Source organism: Halichoerus grypus, chromosome 11 (genome assembly GCF_964656455.1).
Source record: "Halichoerus grypus chromosome 11, mHalGry1.hap1.1, whole genome shotgun sequence".
NCBI lineage: Eukaryota > Metazoa > Chordata > Mammalia > Carnivora > Phocidae > Halichoerus > Halichoerus grypus.
In genome coordinates this window covers 25,394,394-25,414,189 of record NC_135722.1, presented here as the reverse complement: position 1 = coordinate 25,414,189, position 19,796 = coordinate 25,394,394, and the positions used below count along the sequence as shown (strand labels likewise).

Sequence of the window (19,796 nt, the reverse complement as noted above, 5' to 3'; positions counted from 1 at the left end):
ATCTTCAAGCAGACTCCCTGCTGAGCAGGGAGCCGGACATGGAGCTCGATCCCATGACCCATGAGACCACGACCTGAACTAAAACCGAGAGTCGGACGCTTAACCCACTGAGCCACCCAGGCGCCCCTAGAATGCATTTTTAGTCCAGGTTATCTTACCCTTCTGTCATGTTAGATTTTTCTTGGTTATGTTTTGTCAGAGTTTAAAACTTCTCAACAGTAAGCAACAAAAGAGCAAAATACAGTGCTCAGCAAAAACCAAGTTAAGATGAGTAGGACCTGGATCTCCTCTGAGTGTTTCCATCTGGAGAGACTCTGGCTTCTTGGAGCTCGTCCCCTTTCTTCCCTTCCATCTGCCTGGGCTTGTGTCTCTTCAGTGTGTTCTTTAGTGTAGCTGCCTGGGTGTGTCAGGCACCTTGTTCAGGACCAGACAGGCCAGGCTGGACCATCTGGCCTTCTTCCCAGTCTCGGCCTGTTCCCAGGGCAGATCCCAGTCGGGGAGTAGAGTTTGGCCCCCGAGTGGTGTTGTGGTTCCTCCTCTCATCCTCTGCCTCTGGCATCTTGCTCTCCTTGCCAGGCGCGACTCTAGGCACTAGGCTCAGCAGTAAAAAGGAGGGGCACACCTGCCTCGTGGAGCTTGTGTTCCGGTGGGTTGAGACTGACAGCGAGTCAAGGACACAGGCCAATCCTGACGTGTAGTAGAAGGTGCTGCGTACGTTGGAGAAGCACAGTCAGTGTCAGAGGAATCGGGAGTGCAGGAGGTGGGAGGCCTGGTCTAGAAGGTGATCCCTGAGCAAAGCCTTGGAGGAGTTGGGGAAGAGAGCCCTGGGGCCATCCGGAGGGAGAGTGCTTTTGGAGAGGGGCCACCAGGTGCAGAGGCCTGAGGTAGGAGTCTCCCTGGTGGTAGGCTCGAGGTAGACTGCTTGAGGACCAGTAGGGAGGCTGCCTGAGTTGAGCAGAGTGAGCAGACGAGAGTAGGAGGAGATGACAGAGGTCATGTGGCACAGCCCCGTGGCCCTGAAGGGCTTGGCACTTACTCTCTGAGAGGTGGGCACCCACGGAAGGTTTCACGTGTCCAGTCTCTCAGCACAGCTGCTGGAGGGATCCCAGGCTGAATTTTAAAGTTCACCCTCTGGCTGCTATGTTGAGTCTAGACTGTAGGGGAACAAAGGTGGAAGCAGAAGGACTAACTGGGAGTCTCTTGTAATAATGGGGAAAGACAGGATGGGGGCTTTGAGCAGCATGGCAGAGGAGGACACTGGCGAGGGATGGTAGGATTTGTATATATTCTGAAGGTAGACTGATGGGCTTTGCTGGTGAATCGGGTGTGGGGAGAAAATGTAGAGGCTCTTGGCCTAAACAGCGGGCCAGTTAACTGAGACGGGGAAGACTGTAGATGGAGGAGGTTGGTGGGGGACACTCTTGAGTTCCCCTCAGGTCAGTCTGAGAAGTCTGACAGACATACAAGCGGAGACATGTAGGGGCAGTTGCGTGTATACAGGGATTGCTGGGTGGGGAAGAGGTCTAGAAGTGGGTGTTCCCAGCATCTGAGTGGCATTTCAAGCCTTGAGACTAAGAGGGAGATGACCAGGCGGTGAGAAGCCCGAGTGCTGAGCCTTTCCTCCTGGCCTGCAAGAACTGGCCCCATTTGATTTTGCCTCGACTTCTCCACAGTAGTGGTGGTAGATGGCTGAAACTTGGTCTTTCTCAAAGCTCACCCAAGAGGGTTCTCTTTTCACAGGCCAAAGCTGTCTTGAAGTTCGTCGAGGGCATCTCTGAAAAGACCCTGAGGAGTACTGTTGCGCTTACGGCTGCCCGAGGAAGGGGGAAGTCTGCAGCTCTGGGATTGGCTATTGCTGGGGCAGTGGCTTTTGGGTAAGGAGGTCTCGTTCCCCCTCTTTGGGAAGTCTGAGCTCTGAGGAGTAAGTGTGCGGGATAGGAGGCAAGGGACCAGGAGACTGTCCCTGGGTGTGTGCGGGCTCCTGTGTGATTTCTCTAGGCTGTGGGGTCCTGTCTAGACACAGCGACGCCGTCTCCCCCCGTCCCCCTGGTGGTGCACATGTGTGCGTGCATGCACGTGGGTACACACACCAGGACCTTTGTGATCACTATTTAAAGTCGAACAAACACACCAAAAAAGTGGGACAGATGTACAAAAGCAAAGAAACAGGAGTAAGAAACTTTAAAACTCTTTAGGAGATGGGAATGGATGTTACCATCTTTGCTGACCGCGGAAAGTACACGTTCGACATTTTAATGATTTTGATCAGTAGAACATCTTGTTTGCTTTTGGGGAGCTGCCTTTGAGTGTGATGTTCCTTTCTGTTCTCTTGCCCTGGGTGGAAGATTTATGCAGTCGCCAGGAGAGTGTGTACTTACAGCTTCACAGGCAGAAATAATGGACCTAGATTTTACCGTGTCCTCACATGCGTGATCTTCCTTGGTGCACCTAATAGCTCCGTAACCATTTCACAGTGGATAAAACCCAGGTTCAGGGAGTTTCAGTGAGTCACTCATGATTACCCAGCAAGTCAGTGCCGGTGGTGCAGGGGCTGAGGGTAGCCCCTGACTTGTGGTCTCTTGTTCCTGCTGCTCCAGCAGGGCCCCTGAGCACCTTCGCCGTTGGCACCCTTTACACTCAGCCAGGGTCCCCTGCAGGTTCGCTGCGGCCTTGGTCTGAGCGCCGATTGAGCCGTCGGGCCTCATGGTCTGAAGCACTCTCAGCACAGCTAGCGATGGCCATGAGCCCACCCTCTGGTCCCAGGACACAGGCTTGGCAAGTGGCACGCCGGCTCCTCACACGGAAGGAGTCGTGTGCGCGCACCTCTTGGCCGCGTGCCTTCCCAGATGTCAGGAGCTGACTGCCGGGACGTGCCGCCTTCTCACTGTTCATGTGTTCTCATTAGTTTGGGAGGAAAAATGTACTCAGATGAGGAGTTGTACTTTTCCTCCCTAAAAAGTGTTCTTTTTTTTCTGCCATTATCTCTGGTAAATCCCGTGTGTCACAGGGCAAACAAAAATCTCTTCTTTCCTCTTTTGTTCCCTAAATGTCCTTTTTGGATTTCCTAATTCCTTAAAAAAAAAAGTCCTCTTTTTTTGTTCAATAGGTATTCCAATATCTTTGTTACCTCCCCAAGCCCTGATAACCTCCACACTCTGTTTGAATTTGTCTTTAAAGGATTTGACGCGCTGCAATATCAGGTAGGAAATTAGGATAAGAACTTACTTTGATTCAGTGCTGGGTGTAAATCTAGGTGAAGTCTTTGGAGTGTCTGCTTACTTATAATTTCTAACATTTGTCATTGATTTGACTCTCTCCATCAGGAGCATCTGGATTATGAGATCATTCAGTCTCTCAATCCTGAATTTAACAAAGCCGTGATCAGAGTGAATGTATTCCGAGAACACAGGCAGACTATTCAGGTGAGGCTCGTTCTAAAACTCTGCTGTGTGGGGCCACTGTCCTCCTGTATTTAAATACAGTCATTTTATGTCATTTTATGTCCTATGTAAATTGGGTGTCTTTTTTTTTTTTAATACTTATTTATTTGACAGAGAGAGACACAGTGAGAGAGGGAACACAAGCAGGGGGAGTGGGAGAGGAAGAAGCAGGCTTCCCGCGGAGCAGGGAGCCCGATGCGGGGCTCGATCCCAGGACCCTGGGACCATGACCTGAGCCGAAGGCAGATGCTTAGCGACTGAGCCACCCAGGCGCCCCGATTGGGTGTCTTGTATACAGTGTTGCTGTTTTATGATAAACCTGATCCAGATTTTCAGCCTCTTCTCAAGGAAAACTTGAAAGCAAACTCACAAACGTATATAGCCAGGTTGGAAAGTTATCGTTTTATCCCTTGAAAATCGAGTAAGTGGGATTGTGAGTATGCGAATCAGCTAAAAGAACTGCTATCACTGTTCTGACATCAGTTCTGATTTTCCTTAGTTACAGTAGGTTTTGAGATGGTGCATCTGTAACTAGAACAATAGCCTCTCCATTTAAAAGAGAAAAATAACTTTGCAAGATGTACTCTGAATCTTTGTGGTTTAGCCAGTGGCCTATTTTCCTTTTTAAACAGTGTTTCCCTGAAAGCTCTATAAATCTCCAGTGCTCTGGAAGCCTGAATGGTCTGCACTTGTCCAAAGTGCAGTTTTGTTCAATTGTAGAGAAACATCAGTGTGACAGGCTTGCAGAAGGGATGGAGGCCCCTGGGCTCCCAGCGGAGGAGGCTCATTGATTGTTTTTGGACTTGGGGTGGGAAGTGGGCCAGGTAAACTTGGCAGTTTATGACCTTTATGCCTGTGAAGGTATATGTATCTGCCTGTCAGGGAGGTATACCTTTCCAGATTGTAACTAATGGTAAGTGTTTATGCCTTTTACCTAAGGATCTTAATTTTTTCCTACTAGGTCTCTTTCTGGAATCTCTTCATTCTGTACATTTCTTCCCATTTTTGCCAGATTCCCTCAGCCTCACTGAAAGTGGGGGGAAGTCTGATGGTGGGGTGGGGTGGAGGGCAGGCGACAGGCAGTGAGAATACAGAGACCTGTTAAAACTCAAGAAAAATACACAAACCAGAGAAAGAAAACCTTTCCCTGAAATGCCCAGGCTCAGCCCTTGCTGCTCTTTGGATTTGTAATTAGAGACCCACTTATACTGCCAGAGTCCCTTTGTCTCCAGGCTGGAGTTTAAACACAGAAGAGGTGACCTGACTTTATGAGGCTCCATTTGGGTCCCTTTGAGGCCTCCTTCTTGCTGGAAATTGAGAAAAAGACGAATATTAGATTAAAGTCGGCTACGCCTCTCTCGCGGGCTGCTTTCTGCTGCTTTTATGAGGTGCTTGTTTAGGTTTTTTCCCCTTGGCAGGCGAGGACATGGGGCCCTACTGAGGGTGTGTATTTGCTGTTAGAGTTGAGTGGAGTTGCTGTCTCCCTGATCCATCATTCGACTTCCAGCAAAGCAGTTAGATCTTATTTGTAATGAAATACTTCAGAAAAGTACAGAGGTCAAGGTAACACTCAGAATCTAAGCACTTAAGCCTAAGGAATGTTGACACTTTGTTGTTGGCTGTGTTTATTTCATATTTTAAAAGTCATTTTTATTTTTGTCTTAAAGATGTAAAGCATTTAGACACAGTCGCAGCCCCTCTTGTACCCCTCCCCGTCCCATTCCCTCTTTCTGCCACTCCCCATAGGTAACTCTACTCTGGGTTGGTGTGTTTCCTTTCAGTTCTTGTGTTTGTATTTTCCTAGGTAAAATGGTAACATACTATACTTGTCCTTTTTCCGCCTGCCTTGTTACTCAGCATTTGTTTTCAAGATTTGTCCAGATGGAAGCTTGTAGCTCTGGTTGATTTCAAGCATTTTATTTTTATGCTACCGTTTATTTATGTTTCTAGGAGTGGAACTGTTCGATTTAGGGTATGCACAGATTTCCCCCTTTCTTGGGTTTGGCCAAATTCTCCTTTAAAAAAAAAAAGTGTACCAGATTACCTTCCCACCAGCATTTTTTTTTTTTTTTTTTAATTTTTGTTTTCCTCAAGTTCTTACCAACACTGGGTGTTTTATGGCTATTTAATTTTTACCTGTGTGTGAAATGGGATCTCCTTGTTGTCTTTGGCATTGCACTGATTACTCGTGAGGTTGCATGTCTTTATGTTAGTTGGCCGTCAGGCTTCCTCTCCTGTAAAATACCTCTTTGTGGCCTTGCACAAACTTTAAAAATAGCAGGAAGCCCTGAAGAAACTGAAGAGGTAGTTTGTATGCATAAGGATGCCAAACTTAGGGCCAGTTTGTGGTATTATGTGGCCAAGCTATTAATACAGTTAAGGACATGTGAGTGTTTGTGTATTAGGAAGGAATCGAGCCTTAGAAGTGTCCTCACCAGTTCAGGGAGACTTGGCCTTAAGAATGATGGTGACCAAGCAGGGAGCCCAGGAGCCAGTGTGTAGCAGGCGCTTGAGACACCTGACATCGTTTCATCCGCTGCCGCTGCTGGGCTGAGGCTGTGCCTCTGGCTGTCTAGCCAGAGCGAGGCTGGGGAGAAGCATGAGAAGGAAGGAAGGGGGAACCCCACCAATCAGTATTAGGCCAGGCACCAGCCAGGACATGTTTCTAGATTTCCCTGATGTTTCTCTCAAGTAACCATCAGATAGGTATTTCTTCCACTTTACAGTGTGGAGAGGAGTCTGAGGCCGCGAGGCTAAGTGACCTGTCCAGGGGCACATAATTGGTGATTGAACCTCCGAACCCAGGTGTCGGCTCTGAGCTCATTCTGTTTTATCCTGCCAAGGAAAAGTGGGAAGGAGGAGTGAGAGAAAGAAGAACTGGGAAGGGAAAGAGAGAGAGGACAGAGAGTGGCTTTTATGAGGCCTTGCAGGGATCACAGCTGTGGCCCTGGGGTGGCTGATGATAATATAAACTTTTCTTCCCTGCAGTATATACATCCTGCACATGCTGTGAAACTGGGTCAGGCCGAGCTTGTTGTGATTGATGAAGCCGCTGCCATCCCCCTGCCCCTGGTGAAAAGCCTCCTGGGCCCCTACCTTGTGTTCATGGCATCCACCATCAATGGGTAAGCACCTCTAGTGGGAGTCATTGCTCCCGTTGTAGGTTCTTGCCCGTTAGGCGGCATGAGTGAACTTGCCTGGGTCAGGGCAGGTCGGTCCGGTTCCCGAAGTCAAAGTCGTGGGAGCTGCTTCGGTCTCTACTGGGGCTTATGCATGTCGGAGTCGGTCTCCATTAATGAGTGGTGCCCACCTCTGGTCTGATGGTAAATGGGCAGCACGAGACTGAAGAATTTCATAACCCAAGTGGTGAAGGTATCATTCTGTTTCTAGGCCTGATTAGGTTTCAGAGAGCACACAGCAGTACTGACGTCATCTCCTGTAGAGCCATGTGGAAATACAGTGTTACGGCAACTATCAAATTAGTATAAGACAGCAGTCTTTTTTTTTTTTAAGATTTATTTATTTGAGAGCAAGGTGGGGGGAGGGGCAGAGGGAGAGAGAGGATCCCAAGCAGACTCCCCACTGAGCGTGGAGCCTGACTCGGGGCTTGATCCCATGACCCTGAGATCATGACCTGAGCCAAAACCAAGAGTCGGACGTTTAACTGACTGAGCCACCCAGGCGCCCCAAGACAGCAGTCTTACAATGGCTCAAGAGCTTTGTTTAGATACTTGAATTATTTAGTTTATGCTTGCTGTAGAACCATTAGGAAAAAGAGGCAAGCAAAAAGAAAAGTCACTTGATAGTATCACCACTGAGAGATGGCTTCTGTTAGAATTTTGTTATACATTTTCTATGGATTTATTTTACTTTTTTATTTTGAATAAGAATGTAAATTGTGTTTACATACTGTTTTTAATTTGCTTTTTTATGTAACAATATACTGTGAGCTCTTTCCAGGTCAGTAAGTATATATGTTCAATATTGGAAAGATTTCTGTGTGGAAATCACATCTTGAAGAGATTATCTGTTACAGATTTATTACTGTGTCTGCTTTACTTATACTGAAAATATTTAAATAAAATAGATTTTACTTTTTTTGTTAAAGTTTTCTTGAGATATAATTCATATACTATACAATTTACCCACTTTGAGTGTGTAATTCGGTGGTTTTTAGTATCTGCACAGAGTTGTGCAACCAGCCCCACAATCAGTTTTGCATTTTCATCACCCCCAAAAGAAAAACCATACCCGTTACCTATCGCCCTCTAATCCCTCCCTAACCCCCCCTGCCATGGGGAACTACTAGTCTATTTTCTGTCTCTTATAGATTTGCCTATTCTAGACAATTCATGTAAATGGGACCAAACAACGTAGGGTCTTTTGTGACTGGCTTCTTTCACTTACCATAATGTTTTCAAGGTTCATCCATGTATCTTGTGTCAGGATTTCCTTCCTCTTAATGGCCAAATAATACTCCATTGTATGTTTATACACATTTTTTTTTTCCTTCACTTGTTGATGGACATTGGGATTGTTTCTATCTTTTGGCTGTCAGGAATAATGCTGCTGTGAACATTTGTATATAGGTTTTCTGTGTGGACATGTTTTCATTGCTCTTGGGTATATACCCAGGAGTGAAATTCCTGGGTCAGATAGTAACTTTATGTTTAACCGCTTGAGGGACCGCCAGACTGTTTTCCAAAGCAGCTGCACCAATTTAAATTCCCACCAGCAGCATATGAGATTTCCAAGTTTTCCATGTCCTTGCCAGCATGTGTGTTATGTCTTTTTGATTATAGCCATCCTAGTGAGTGTGAAGTCGTGTCTCATTATGGTCCTCATTTGCATTTCTCTAGTGGCTGATGATGTGGGGCATCTTATCCTGTGCTTACCCGCTATTTGTAGATCTATGGAGAAATCGCTATTTAGATCCTCTGCTCATTTTTCTATTTGGCTTATTATTTTTTTATTATTGATTTGTAAGGTTTCCTTACATATTCCAGGTATAAGTGCCTTACATGGTTTACAAAAATTTTCTTCTGTTTTTTTCCCACTTTCTTGATAATGTCCTTTGAAGCACAAAAGATTGTTTTGTTGCTTGTGCTTACTTGTTTTTCTTCTTTTTTAAATAAGTAAATGGAATTCTTTTGAGAAAGCTTTGTATGTGTGGCCAGGAAGGAGAATAAAATACCTCAAAATTCCTATTTTTTGATCATTCTTTAAAAATAGTATTTGAGTAAAAGGAAGGATTTATATAGTCTTTAAATATTATCATAGTGAGTACCATAAATAAAAAAGAAGACCCACTGAGCGGTCTGTGCCCCCGGTCACCTGCACTGTGACTAAAGGAGGAAATACAGATGAGAAGAGCCCATTCGGTGGCCAGAGTAAAGATGATTTCTTTTTTTTCCAAAATTTTTGTTAGTTGTTTGGTCATCTTCTCAGTGAAAGTAGGGATGAAAGGAATTACTGAGGTGGTGGGTTTATTCAGTCTTGATTTTCCAAACCGGAAGCACTCTGTGTCTTCCTTCAGGTGCGTTACTTCAGCGGCAGCTCGCTCACTGACCATTGAACAGTGGTCCAGTTCATTATGCTGAAGGCTTTACTCGCATCATCTTTCCAGTCCTTATTTTTTTTTTTTTTTTTAGTTAACAGCACCATCTTTTGAGGTGTGTAGAATAACCCCCTTTTGAGGATGAGGCTTAAAGAGGGTGAGTTCCTTGTCCAGAGGTGCTCAGCAGTTGCGTCAGACTTGAACCCCAGCCCCGCCGGCCCCCAGCTGAGCCACTGGGCTGCCTTGCCTCCTGGAGGTGTGTGCACACTCTGCGGGAGTCCAGACGGCAGCAGGGGGAGGAAGGCAGTTCTCTGTCCTCTCCTAGACAGTGGATTTGGGATGTCATGCCTGATGGCCTTTGCTTTTGCTCCTAGCTACGAGGGCACTGGCCGGTCACTGTCCCTCAAGCTGATCCAGCAGCTCCGTCAGCAGAGTGCCCAGAGCCAGATCAGCACCACCGCTGAGAACAAGGCCACAGCGACAGCCAGACTGGCATCAGGTACCCCTGGACGGGCATGTCCACGGCAGGTCCCGCAGATTCTCTTGCAGGGTCCTCTCCTTATACCAGCATGGGCGGTACTGGACTGTGCTGCTATCAGGCACAGAGGTTGGGTCCCCAGGAGGTGGAGTTGCTTTCCCCAGGGAACAGCAAGCCCGTGACCAGATGGAAGCCTGACCCAGGCCTGTCACCGCCTCAGGGCATGGTTGCACCGACTTAGTGGGATCCCTGTGGGATCAGTGTCATGGCAAATTGACCATCCCCCAGAACAGTTTAAAACCAGTCCGTTTAAATTCTCAAGCCATATTTACGTGGGCCTGTGACAGAGAAAGTAGAACATTTGCCTTGCTCTTTCAGACAAAACACATCTAATAATTGTTTCTTGTCACGTGTGTGTGTTGTGGGGAGCAGCGCGGACACTGCATGAGGTCTCCCTGCAGGAATCCATCCGATACGCCCCCGGGGACGCGGTGGAGAAGTGGCTGAACGACCTGCTGTGCCTGGATTGCCTCAGCATCACCCGGATAGTCTCGGGCTGCCCCCTGCCCGAGGCCTGCGAGCTGTATCCTCCCGGCGTCTGCACCCTGTGATGGGTGGGGGGCGATGAAAGCATTGAGCAGAAGGCCTCGGCCCTTTGTTCCAGAGGCTGCCACTCCAGGGAGAGGGGAAAGTTGAATGTTCTCCATTTCCTTGCTGCTCCTGCCCTACAATACGGGGCTTCTCTGGAGGACATGGGGCTCCTCCTTCCAGGCTGGGGGCAATCCACGTATCCACGTCCCTTCTGGAAGCAGTATGTCCTGTTTTGGGCTCTCTTTGGTTTGTTTTGGTTTCTTAACTCCAGACGCAGTTACTATGTTAACAGAGATACCCTCTTTTGCTACCACAAGGCGTCTGAAGTTTTCCTGCAAAGGCTTATGGCCCTCTGTGTGGCTTCTCACTACAAGGTAACTGCAGCCAGCCCTTGGGTGAACTTCAGCTCTGACAGTGCCTTTTTTGGCTTTTCATATCTTTTATTACCTGATGGCTCAGGTGACCATTGCACTGGGACTTAGATGTCCTGATGTTGTCAAGGTTCACTGATCTTGCTGGAGAGATTGCATTTCCCATTGATCAGACCTCTCTTGGGCTTCTAGCTTTGCAGACAGAGTATGGAATTCCTGCACGTAGCTCCATGCTTGGTAGCTGGGGAGGGTGGAGAGCTTTGCCTATTTTAAAATAGGTTCTTGTGTTTCTCACTCGTCTGCTAAACAGATGGGCTCAGGTGGCTTAGCAGTAGTTACCTGGTGGTACCAACTGACCGAGGCCAGCCTTGTACCTCTGGGCTGTTTTTAAGGAGCACCGAATGAGAATTTAGAATATTTGAAAGTCTTCAAAACTGAAGGGCATGTTGGGAAGGACACTTCCTGAGGATCTAGGTAGCATTTTTATGAACACCCTTCAGCAGAAGGCTGGAGAGTTGGGCGTTAGAAGTGGTGATAGGTTTTCTTGAAATAGCAGTCTCTTCTCAGGAAAAAGTTCACTTCCCAGCTGTGAAATCCACAGTACTGACGAAGCAGTCCTCTGCCCTCCTTCGTAGCCTCAGTACTGTGTACAGATGACAGCAAACATTTGAGGCGAAGTCCCTCCTAGGCCATTTCAGAGGGTCTCAGGCTGGCTGGCCCACATACTAGAAAAGCGCTCATCCGGGTTTCAGCTCGCAGCTTGGCTTTGGAGAGGGAGCTACACCAGTCAGCCGATGACTCCGGAGTGGCCTCTTGAGTAAAGGACAAGAGGAGTGGTTCTCAGGGACTCGTGTTTGTGTCCCACAGAACTCTCCCAATGATCTCCAGATGCTTTCTGATGCGCCTGCTCACCTTCTCTTCTGCCTCCTGCCCCCGGTGCCTCCCACCCAGAATGCCCTGCCCGAAGTGCTTGCTGTCATCCAGGTATGGTGGCCGTGATTTGGGGAAGCACTTAGGAATCAAGGATTAAAAAAAAAAGGAATCAAGGATTAATGGCTCAGTAACTGTGGCATGGTGGGGGAGGTGTTGATTCCCGGTGTGGAGCCAAGTGGCTGGGTGATTCGAGGCAGGTGAGTAGGGTGTGTGGAAGGAAACCACTGCCGACGGAAACCCAAAGCCCCACTGTTGGAGGAGAGGTGAAAGTCGGAACTGGCCTCTCGTATTTTGACCTAGGGCTCCTCTTAAAACAGAACTTGTTTGTTTTCCTCCTTTATTACAAAAGCAATACCTGTACTTCTAAGATTAGAAGGTACAGGTTGGGAAAAATAATGTTTTTAATGCCTGGCATGTACTTAACGTTTTTTTTTTTAAAGATTTTATTTATTAGAGAGCACACACGCACACACACACGTGCACAGGGGAGGGAGAGGGACAAGCAGATTCCCCGCTGAGCACGGAGCCGGATGTGGGACTCACTTCCAGGAACCTGGGATCATGACCTGAGTTGAAGGCAGATGCTTAACCAGCCGAGCCACCCAGGCGTCCCTACTTACGCATTTCTATTTTTCCTTTTCATAAACGTGAGATCATAGTGTTTTCGAATCTGCGCTTTTTTTTTCAGCGTGTCAGATACTCATAATCTGCACAGTTTAAAGGCTGCATTGCATTTCATTTATGCACATACCATACTGTTTTGAACCATTGTCCTGTTAGACAGCGGAGTCCTTGCGAATTTGCACCGTGTCATCCAGAGCTGCGGGAGCATCCTGTGTCTTAAGTGATGTGCACACATGCACACCGTGCATGGAGACCGTTCTTCTAGCATACTTTTTGCTCTGTGGGCCGGGAGGAAGTCTGTATTCTGCCTTATGAATGACAGTGTCAGGATGCCCCCAGGGCACAGTCCTGAAACTTCCACTGGAAATGGAGGAATCCGCTGCAGGGTTGAGCCCGAACTAGAGTGGAAACAGCCGGCCTTGTCAGGGAGGCAGCAGCAGAATGCCGATGATGTTCTGTGAGTGGGCTCGATGCCTACGTCTGGCCTCTCTGTCTGCACTGTCCTACTTCCCCCATAGGTGTGCCTTGAGGGGGAGATTTCTCGCCAGTCCATCTTGAACAGCCTGTCTCGAGGCAAGAAGGCTTCGGGGGACCTGATCCCGTGGACGGTGTCGGAACAGGTGCTGCCCTCTCCCTGACCTGGCCGAGTGAGGGAAGCTGGTGGAGTTGGAGGATGTTTGGTGGCTCATTTCCTGGCTCGTGTCTCCCACACAGTTCCAAGACCCAGACTTTGGCGGCCTTTCAGGTGGAAGGGTTGTTCGCATTGCTGTTCACCCGGATTACCAAGGGGTAACACATCCTCATGCCTCTCCAACCTGCTGGGCTTTATTAGCTGCAGCTGTGTTGCTGGCGGCTCCCTAGGGCAGGTGTATTTATTTGGTTGTTTGGATGGATGGCTAGTCAAGGAGTAAGCAGTTCCCGGTACTCCTCTGCTGTGGACAGTTGCCCCAGGGCTAGGGGTTGGTGGGTGGACAGGGTGATTATATGTGCTTGCTTTTCTTTAGTGAAGATAGGGCACCTGTGAACCTGACCTACTTTCCACAGTTAGCTCCCATCTCTTAGAAATCCCCACTGAGGAGTCAGCTGTGGAGACGTCCGTTTGGGGCTTGCTGATCTGGGGACCTGCCCTCCTCTTGCTCAGGCTAGATGGTGTGAGAGTGAGGGTCATAGTGTGCTCGTTCTTAGGGTCTCTGCTTTGACCTCACTGAGGGATTTCATCGGTTCTCTGCCAAGTGTAGTTTGACTCGGAGTGAAGGCTTTCTGGGAGAGTACAGGGGCGTAGAGGTGGTTTCCACAGATTGAGAACCTGTTTCCCTGTGTTCGCTCACAGATGGGCTACGGCAGCCGAGCCTTGCAGCTGCTGCAGATGTACTTCGAAGGCAGATTCCCTTGTCTTGAGGAAAATGTCCTTGAGACGCCACAAGAAATTCACACCGTCAGCAGCGAGGTAAGCATCTTTTGGCTGAGCTCCTTGTTCCCGGGAGGATGGTTCTCTGGGTCTTCAGGAACATCAAGAACTGTTCAGTGGTCTGGGCTCTTGGAGCGCTAGCAGATTTCCTCCTGTTTTGGAGAAGCAGCAGCTTCTTGAGGCACTTGAGTTGAGAACCTCAGATCAGCATTATCAGCATCACCTGGATACTAGTTAAAAATGCCAGTTCTCGAGCCTTGCCCCAGGCCTCTGGAGTCAGAGGGTGGGGGTGGGGCCCCGTGATCTGTGCGTCTTAATGAGTTCCCAGGTAATGCGCATGTGTGCTCCGGCTTTGCACCAGACTCTTGCTCGGGTCACTGGGCCCAGACTAAGGGAAGTTGTGTCTCTCTTGGTAAGATCATTAACGCCATGAACTGCGACAGTTTTTCACATACATTCACTTGATTTTCACAGTATGCCTATTCAGGAGGCGGGCAAGGGGCTTGTATTGAAGGGCCAGCTTAGAGGTTTGTCACTGCCCAAGTCACAGAGCCACCTGGTGACAGAGCTGGATCTTCAGGACCCTGTCTCTGTCTCCTCTTAAATGTTTAGGCATTTTGAAACCGTGTGGCTGTTTACCTGAATTCTAGATTTGGAGCAGTGTGATTTCATGTGTGTCCAGGTGTTTGGTGTACTTGGGAATGATCACTGGACCCAGTGGTGTGCCTGTATTTTAAAAACCAGGGAACAAACAACAAAGAAACCTGTCCCAGTTTTGCCAGGTTTAGGTCTGAGCCTGGTTTGGTGGGGGTGCTTGGGAATGTCACTGAGCTCCCTCTTCCTGTGCTGGGTGCACTGTGTTCTCTTCCTGGCATCCTCTAGGCCGTCAGCTTGTTGGAAGAGGTCATCACTCCTCGGAAGGACCTGCCTCCCTTACTCCTCAAACTGAACGAGAGGCCTGCTGAGCACTTGGATTACCTGGGTGTGTCCTATGGCTTGACCCCCCGGCTCCTCAAGTAAGGGTTTGCCTGCCCTCCCTTCCTTACATCACCCCGTGGCCTTGGTGTCCCCAGAATGAGAGTTCTGTGGGTTGTGTGTGTGTGTGCGCCTTTCCAGCTGGTGTGTCTGTCAGCCATCCATTGAATACCCTTCCCGTGTTCATGTGTCAACCGCTCTCAGAAGGTGCACGCTGCTCTTTTTGTATCTTTGCAGGTTCTGGAAACGAGCTGGGTTTGTTCCTGTTTATCTGAGACAGACCCCGGTGAGTGAGGCAGAGGAGGGGTGTGGGTTTGCGGTTACAGTGGGTGACAGGCCTGTCCTTAAACAGGCCCTGGTGCCCCTTCCTGTGCTCTGAGCACGTGTGCCCCTGCCTGCAAGAGGTTTATTCTGATGGACACCGAAGCAGCCGTCATCCCTGAAGGGCCTTACTCCGTGCTGCACGGTGCACACCTGGTGTGTGCCTGGCCTTGTGCTCGATTATAAAGTGGCAGAGGTGCACATGGACTTGTTCATCAAATTCTGGAATCCTGCAGCCTGGGGGCCTCTTCGAATATTACTGTAAAAAGTAAAACCATGTTTTTAGGAGAGGGTTGCAGGTGGGCAGACTCCGATTATAAGCTGGTGTCTGAGGGAGGGATGTAACTGCGTGGCTGACAGAGGCATGGAGATTATGGAAGGGGAAGTTACTGACTGGGATCTCATAAAAAAAAATTCATTTATTTACCACCTGCTGTGAGCAAGATAAGCCACGAAGCTTATTTTCTAATGGGTAGAAATGGGCAACAAGAAAGTGAAGAAAACGAGAACTTTTCAGATCACACTAGGTGCCGTGAAGAAAACCAAACACTGAAATTGTAGTGTACTGAGTGGTTAGGCTTCCGAAGGGTGGCCTTTCAAACTGGACCTGAATGATCAGAGTGGACTGGCCATGTGGACATTCCTGGAGAAAAATGTGTTTCCGAGCAGTGGGTGCAGCGAGTGTGGGGCCTGAGGTGGGAGTGACTTGGTGATTTGAAGGAGGCGAAAGAAGGCTGGTGTGGGTCATGGTGGGGCAGCGAGCGTGGGTGGGGACGCTCTTTTCTTCCCGTCTGGTCGGAGGAAGGTTTTAAGGAGCTGTGACTGCTGTGTAGACCATGGACGGTGGTGGCCTGAGAGTGAAGGCAGGGAGGTGGGTGCCCGAGATGGGGTGTGGGCTGAAAGGAAGTGGTGAAGACAGACGGAAGTGGCAGAGGCCAGGTATGTCTGGGGGTCGAACTGATAGATTGGAGGATGAGTGAACCAGAAGACTTGAGGATAATTCTTGGGTTTTTGGCTTGGGATTCTGGGTGAGAAACTGGAAGATGGTGGTGCTGTTTGCTGAGAAGAGCTGCTGGAGGGGACAGGTCTGGAGCAGACAGTGGGAATGGTCTGGTGCAGTGTGACAGGCTGTCAGATACCTGATGGGAACGTGGGACAAGTGGTTGCCTACAGGAGTCTGGCACTCCAGGGAGAGGTTGGGGCTGGAGGTGGACACTTGGGAGCATGTTCTCAAGAGAACGTGCTCTCTAGGGTCGAGGACTTTGTTTTCTTCACAGCTATAACCCCAGCACTTAATAGCATCTACTGTGTAGAGTAGTATTGTGTTCAGTAAATACTTTGGTTCAGTGAATGAGTACATTTTTAAAGTTATTGAAAACTGAGACTGAAGGTCAGCTGAGAGGAGGGTGCATCCTGCACTCTCCAGCCTTCAGAGGAGTGGGTCAGAGACAGAGGAGAGGCCTTGAGCTGGAGAAGAAAGTAGGGGAAGGTATCAGAAGGCAAGTTTAACCAGTGTTTCAGAAAGGGTGGGGGCGCCTGGGTCGCTCAGTAGGTTGAGCGTCCAACTCTTGATTTTGCCTCAGGTCATGATCTCAGGATCGTGGAATCCAGCCCTGCATTGGGCTCTGCGCTAAGCTTGGAGGCTGCTTGACATTCTCTCTCTCCCTCTTCTTCTGCCCCTGCCCCTACAGAGGCCTGTGTGCACATACTCTCTCTCTCAAAAAAAAAGAAGGGGAATCTGTGGCTGTGGGAGAGCAGGTAAGCTAAGGATAACCAAATGGCCACTGGTCTTGTTGGCAGTGGTGATTAGAGGGAGAGCAGCTGCTGTAGAGACCAACTGGAGAGAAGGGGAAGTGAGGAAATAGATGATTTTAGGGGAAGTAAAAGGGGACCGAGAAACCAGGTAGCTGCAGGGACATTGGCATTAAGCGGAGTTTGTCAGATGGAAGATCCTAGAACATGTTTGTTTGCTGCAGGGTATGATCCTGTAGAGATTGCACAAATAGTAGTACAGGTGACGGGGCTCTGATTGCAGACCTCGAGGAGGCAAGGGGAGTAGGACCCCGAGTGCAGGAGGAGAGGTGGCCATCTCCTTCACAGCAACTGGGAAGGCAGAGAGTTTGGGCACAGAAGGTGTTGGTCAGTTGGTTGAGTTGGTGTTGGGTGGATGAAGTTCTCTTCTGGTTGCTTCTGTTTTCCCAGGGAGGGGAGGCTGTCAGCTGAGAGAAGGAGTGTGGGAGATTTGATATATATATATATTTTTTGGAACACACAAGGCCAGTATCCAAGGAGTGCCCATTTGAGTGTTTAAAGTGGGCCTGGCGAAGACTGCTGGGTGTTCGGTTGCTTCCATGTGGGCACAGAGCAGCTCCCAGATGGGCTGGGTCCTTGTTGGTTTTGGTTGAGGCTGGGCTATAAGTTTGCTGGTCAGTGGCAAGGAGGGTGCAGAGCATTGAGCTCAGTGTAGACCGTGGTTTATTGCTGTGCTTCTGTACGCCGCTCATTTGTGACGTGGTGTGGGTGTTTTGTTCTGTGAATGCTCTTTGTCGAAATCCATTAGATATTTCTATGGTGTGGGGTCTTGTGGTTGTTATATAATAAAAATTTAAAAACCTGTACCCACTATTTGAGCACCTAAAGAAGCTTGCATTTGTAAGCTGATTGCCAGTATGGGAATTCTAGGTTTGGGGCCCGGAGTTTTGTTGTCAGGTTCCAAAACATGTGGATCGGATCACGTGGAATTGAAGCTGTAATGACTCTGAGTTCAGAACCTGTTCTGATGTGTGCAAGTGGCTCACTTCCGTGGGTCCGGAGCAGCCCGCGTGCTCGGACGATCTGAACCGCCCTGCTCCTCCGTGGTGGCTGGCACCAGCTGCGAAGTCACAGAACCGAGTGGCCTCTGACAGCTGTGGGGAAGGTGCAGGCCATGCGCGGAGGGCCCTCTCCCAGCTGGGAGGAAAGAAAGGCCCAGGGAGGCACCGCATCTTCCCGCCCTGTCCGCTTGCCCTTCACCAATGACAGATGCTTCAAAAAAGGGTGCTCTTGGTGCCAAGCAGGCATTTGTGTTTCACAGAATGACCTGACTGGGGAACACTCGTGCATCATGCTGAAGACGCTGACTGATGAGGAGGAGGCTGACCGGGGAGCATGGCTCCCCGCCTTTTGGAAAGGTAAATTGGAGGGGAAGGGGGGCAGTGAGGTAGCAGGCCAGGGGCCCCCACACCTCTGACTGCGTGTGGTTGTACTCCACAGACTTCCGCAGGCGGTTCCTAGCCCTGCTGTCCTACCAGTTCAGCGCCTTCTCTCCCCCGCTGGCTCTGAACATCATTCAGAACAAGAACATTGGGAAGCCGGCACAGCCAGGTGAGCTGCGAGGGCCGGCGCGGAGGGCTGGTGGGGGCAGATCTTAGTATGTTTCGTGGGAGGAGGAGGTGAGGTGAGCGTGGTGGTCCGGGAAGAAGGCTGGCTTAGGAATTGAGGGACGGGTCCTAGGCCTGCATCTCCCACTGACTGCCACCCCACCCCCCAGCCCAGGCCCTGCTCTGCCTCAGGGGCACCAGCACCCATAGTACCTTCCATTTTTATAACAAAACTTTGGAGATACGATCTGACTTCAGATGTCAAATAGGGTCATACAGGTAGTTAATTATGGAACTTGATTTAAATCCTGTGAGCTAGGGTAACCAGCTCGGTTCTGAGGCTCAGTCTTCTCATTCATGACATTGTAATAAGAACATGCGCCCAACCTGATGTGGCTAACACATGGACAGTGCTTTGGGCATATAAATTGTTTGAATATCTAAAATGTTAAAAAGTGGATCCTTAGTATTAATAGCTGTAGGTTTTTTTCTGTTGCTCATTGTGTGTGTGTGTCCCTTTTTTTTTTTGCCGATTATATTTTGATGGAAAAAGCTGTGTTCTTTGAACTGGGCAGAGCACACCCTTTCTGTGAAGCTGGGTCCTGAGGAGAAGTGACACAGTGGGGAAGGAGTGTTTCCTTGGTCCGATGTGTTGGCATGGACCTCTGAGCAAGGGGTGCACCCCAGCCTTCCCCGCTCCCTGCGTGGCCTGGAGCTGCCTCCCCCTGTGCAGGACGAAGGTCAGGGCTGCCCAGGGCCGTGTGTTATGTCGGTGGGCAGGCGCTTTTAGGCGGCTCCTCTCCTGCTCTGGTTCAAGGCCCTGTGGAGGAGCAGCTGTGAGCGTGCCACCTGGGGACCAGTGTGTGTGTGATCTGGGAATCCCGTCAGACCTCGAGACCTGCCCTGACCTGCCCTGACCTGCCTGGCTCTGTTGCATGTACAGCGCTGCGCCGGGAGGAACTGGAAGCCGTCTTCCTCTCCTATGACCTGAAGAGGCTGGAGATGTACTCACGGAACATGGTGGACTACCATCTCATCATGGACCTGATCCCGGCCATCTCCCGGATGTATTTCCTCCACCAGCTGGGGGACCTGTCCCTGTCCGCTGCCCAGTCAGTAGGTTATCTGCTGCTTGTGTGCTGGGTGTTGGCTGGGACGCTCGGGTGCAATTTTGTGCATTTAATTCCTTGCGGTTCTGATAGGTGGGTAGTGTTCTCCCCATTTTACGGGTGGGGACACTTGGACTCGGAAGTCAGTCCTGTGCCCGGCCATAGCGTGCAGAAGAGCTGCGGTCTGAACCCACGCCCTTCCCACCCCACCATGTCGCCTTGATTCTGACTTGAACTTAGCAGAGGTCAGGGACACCGTGAACTTCTTGTGCAGCTCTGAAGCAGCTCTTGTCAGGATAATGTTTGCGGAGTTCAGGAAGGGGGAGCATTTCTTGGTGGTTTCAGTAATGGGATGAAAGAGAAGATGCCAGAAAAGTCCATAGTTCATACCACATAGCTGTGGCCAAAAGAGTGACTGGTTCTTGGTGCCATTTTAATGGGCAAGGGCCTGTCCTGGTGGCCACATCAGCAGATTTTACATCCTCCAGGCTCTTCTCTTGGGAATTGGCCTACAGCATAAGTCTGTGGACCAGCTGGAAAAGGAGATCGAGCTGCCCGCAGGCCAGCTGATGGGGCTTTTCAACCGGATCATCCGCAAAGTTGTGAAGGTAGTATCCGCCAGGGGCAGGG

At 49.5% G+C, this 19,796-nt stretch overlaps 1 protein-coding gene across 2 annotated transcripts in view; it reads left to right on the top strand.

Moving 5' to 3' along the window:
- Nucleotides 1–19,796, top strand: part of NAT10 (N-acetyltransferase 10) — a 37,042-nt gene that overhangs the window by 12,563 nt on the left and 4,683 nt on the right. For both annotated transcript variants that reach the window (XM_036107077.2, XM_036107079.2), the window contains exons 9-25: nucleotides 1,741–1,874; nucleotides 3,107–3,200; nucleotides 3,324–3,422; nucleotides 6,429–6,565; nucleotides 9,372–9,496; nucleotides 9,908–10,058; nucleotides 10,344–10,440; nucleotides 11,305–11,421; nucleotides 12,513–12,614; nucleotides 12,709–12,783; nucleotides 13,325–13,441; nucleotides 14,285–14,418; nucleotides 14,615–14,663; nucleotides 17,772–17,868; nucleotides 17,951–18,061; nucleotides 19,001–19,173; nucleotides 19,655–19,774. In XM_036107077.2, coding sequence (XP_035962970.1) covers nucleotides 1,741–1,874; nucleotides 3,107–3,200; nucleotides 3,324–3,422; nucleotides 6,429–6,565; nucleotides 9,372–9,496; nucleotides 9,908–10,058; nucleotides 10,344–10,440; nucleotides 11,305–11,421; nucleotides 12,513–12,614; nucleotides 12,709–12,783; nucleotides 13,325–13,441; nucleotides 14,285–14,418; nucleotides 14,615–14,663; nucleotides 17,772–17,868; nucleotides 17,951–18,061; nucleotides 19,001–19,173; nucleotides 19,655–19,774 — 1,932 coding nt within the window. The remainder of the gene's footprint in view (nucleotides 1–1,740; nucleotides 1,875–3,106; nucleotides 3,201–3,323; nucleotides 3,423–6,428; nucleotides 6,566–9,371; nucleotides 9,497–9,907; nucleotides 10,059–10,343; nucleotides 10,441–11,304; nucleotides 11,422–12,512; nucleotides 12,615–12,708; nucleotides 12,784–13,324; nucleotides 13,442–14,284; nucleotides 14,419–14,614; nucleotides 14,664–17,771; nucleotides 17,869–17,950; nucleotides 18,062–19,000; nucleotides 19,174–19,654; nucleotides 19,775–19,796) is intronic.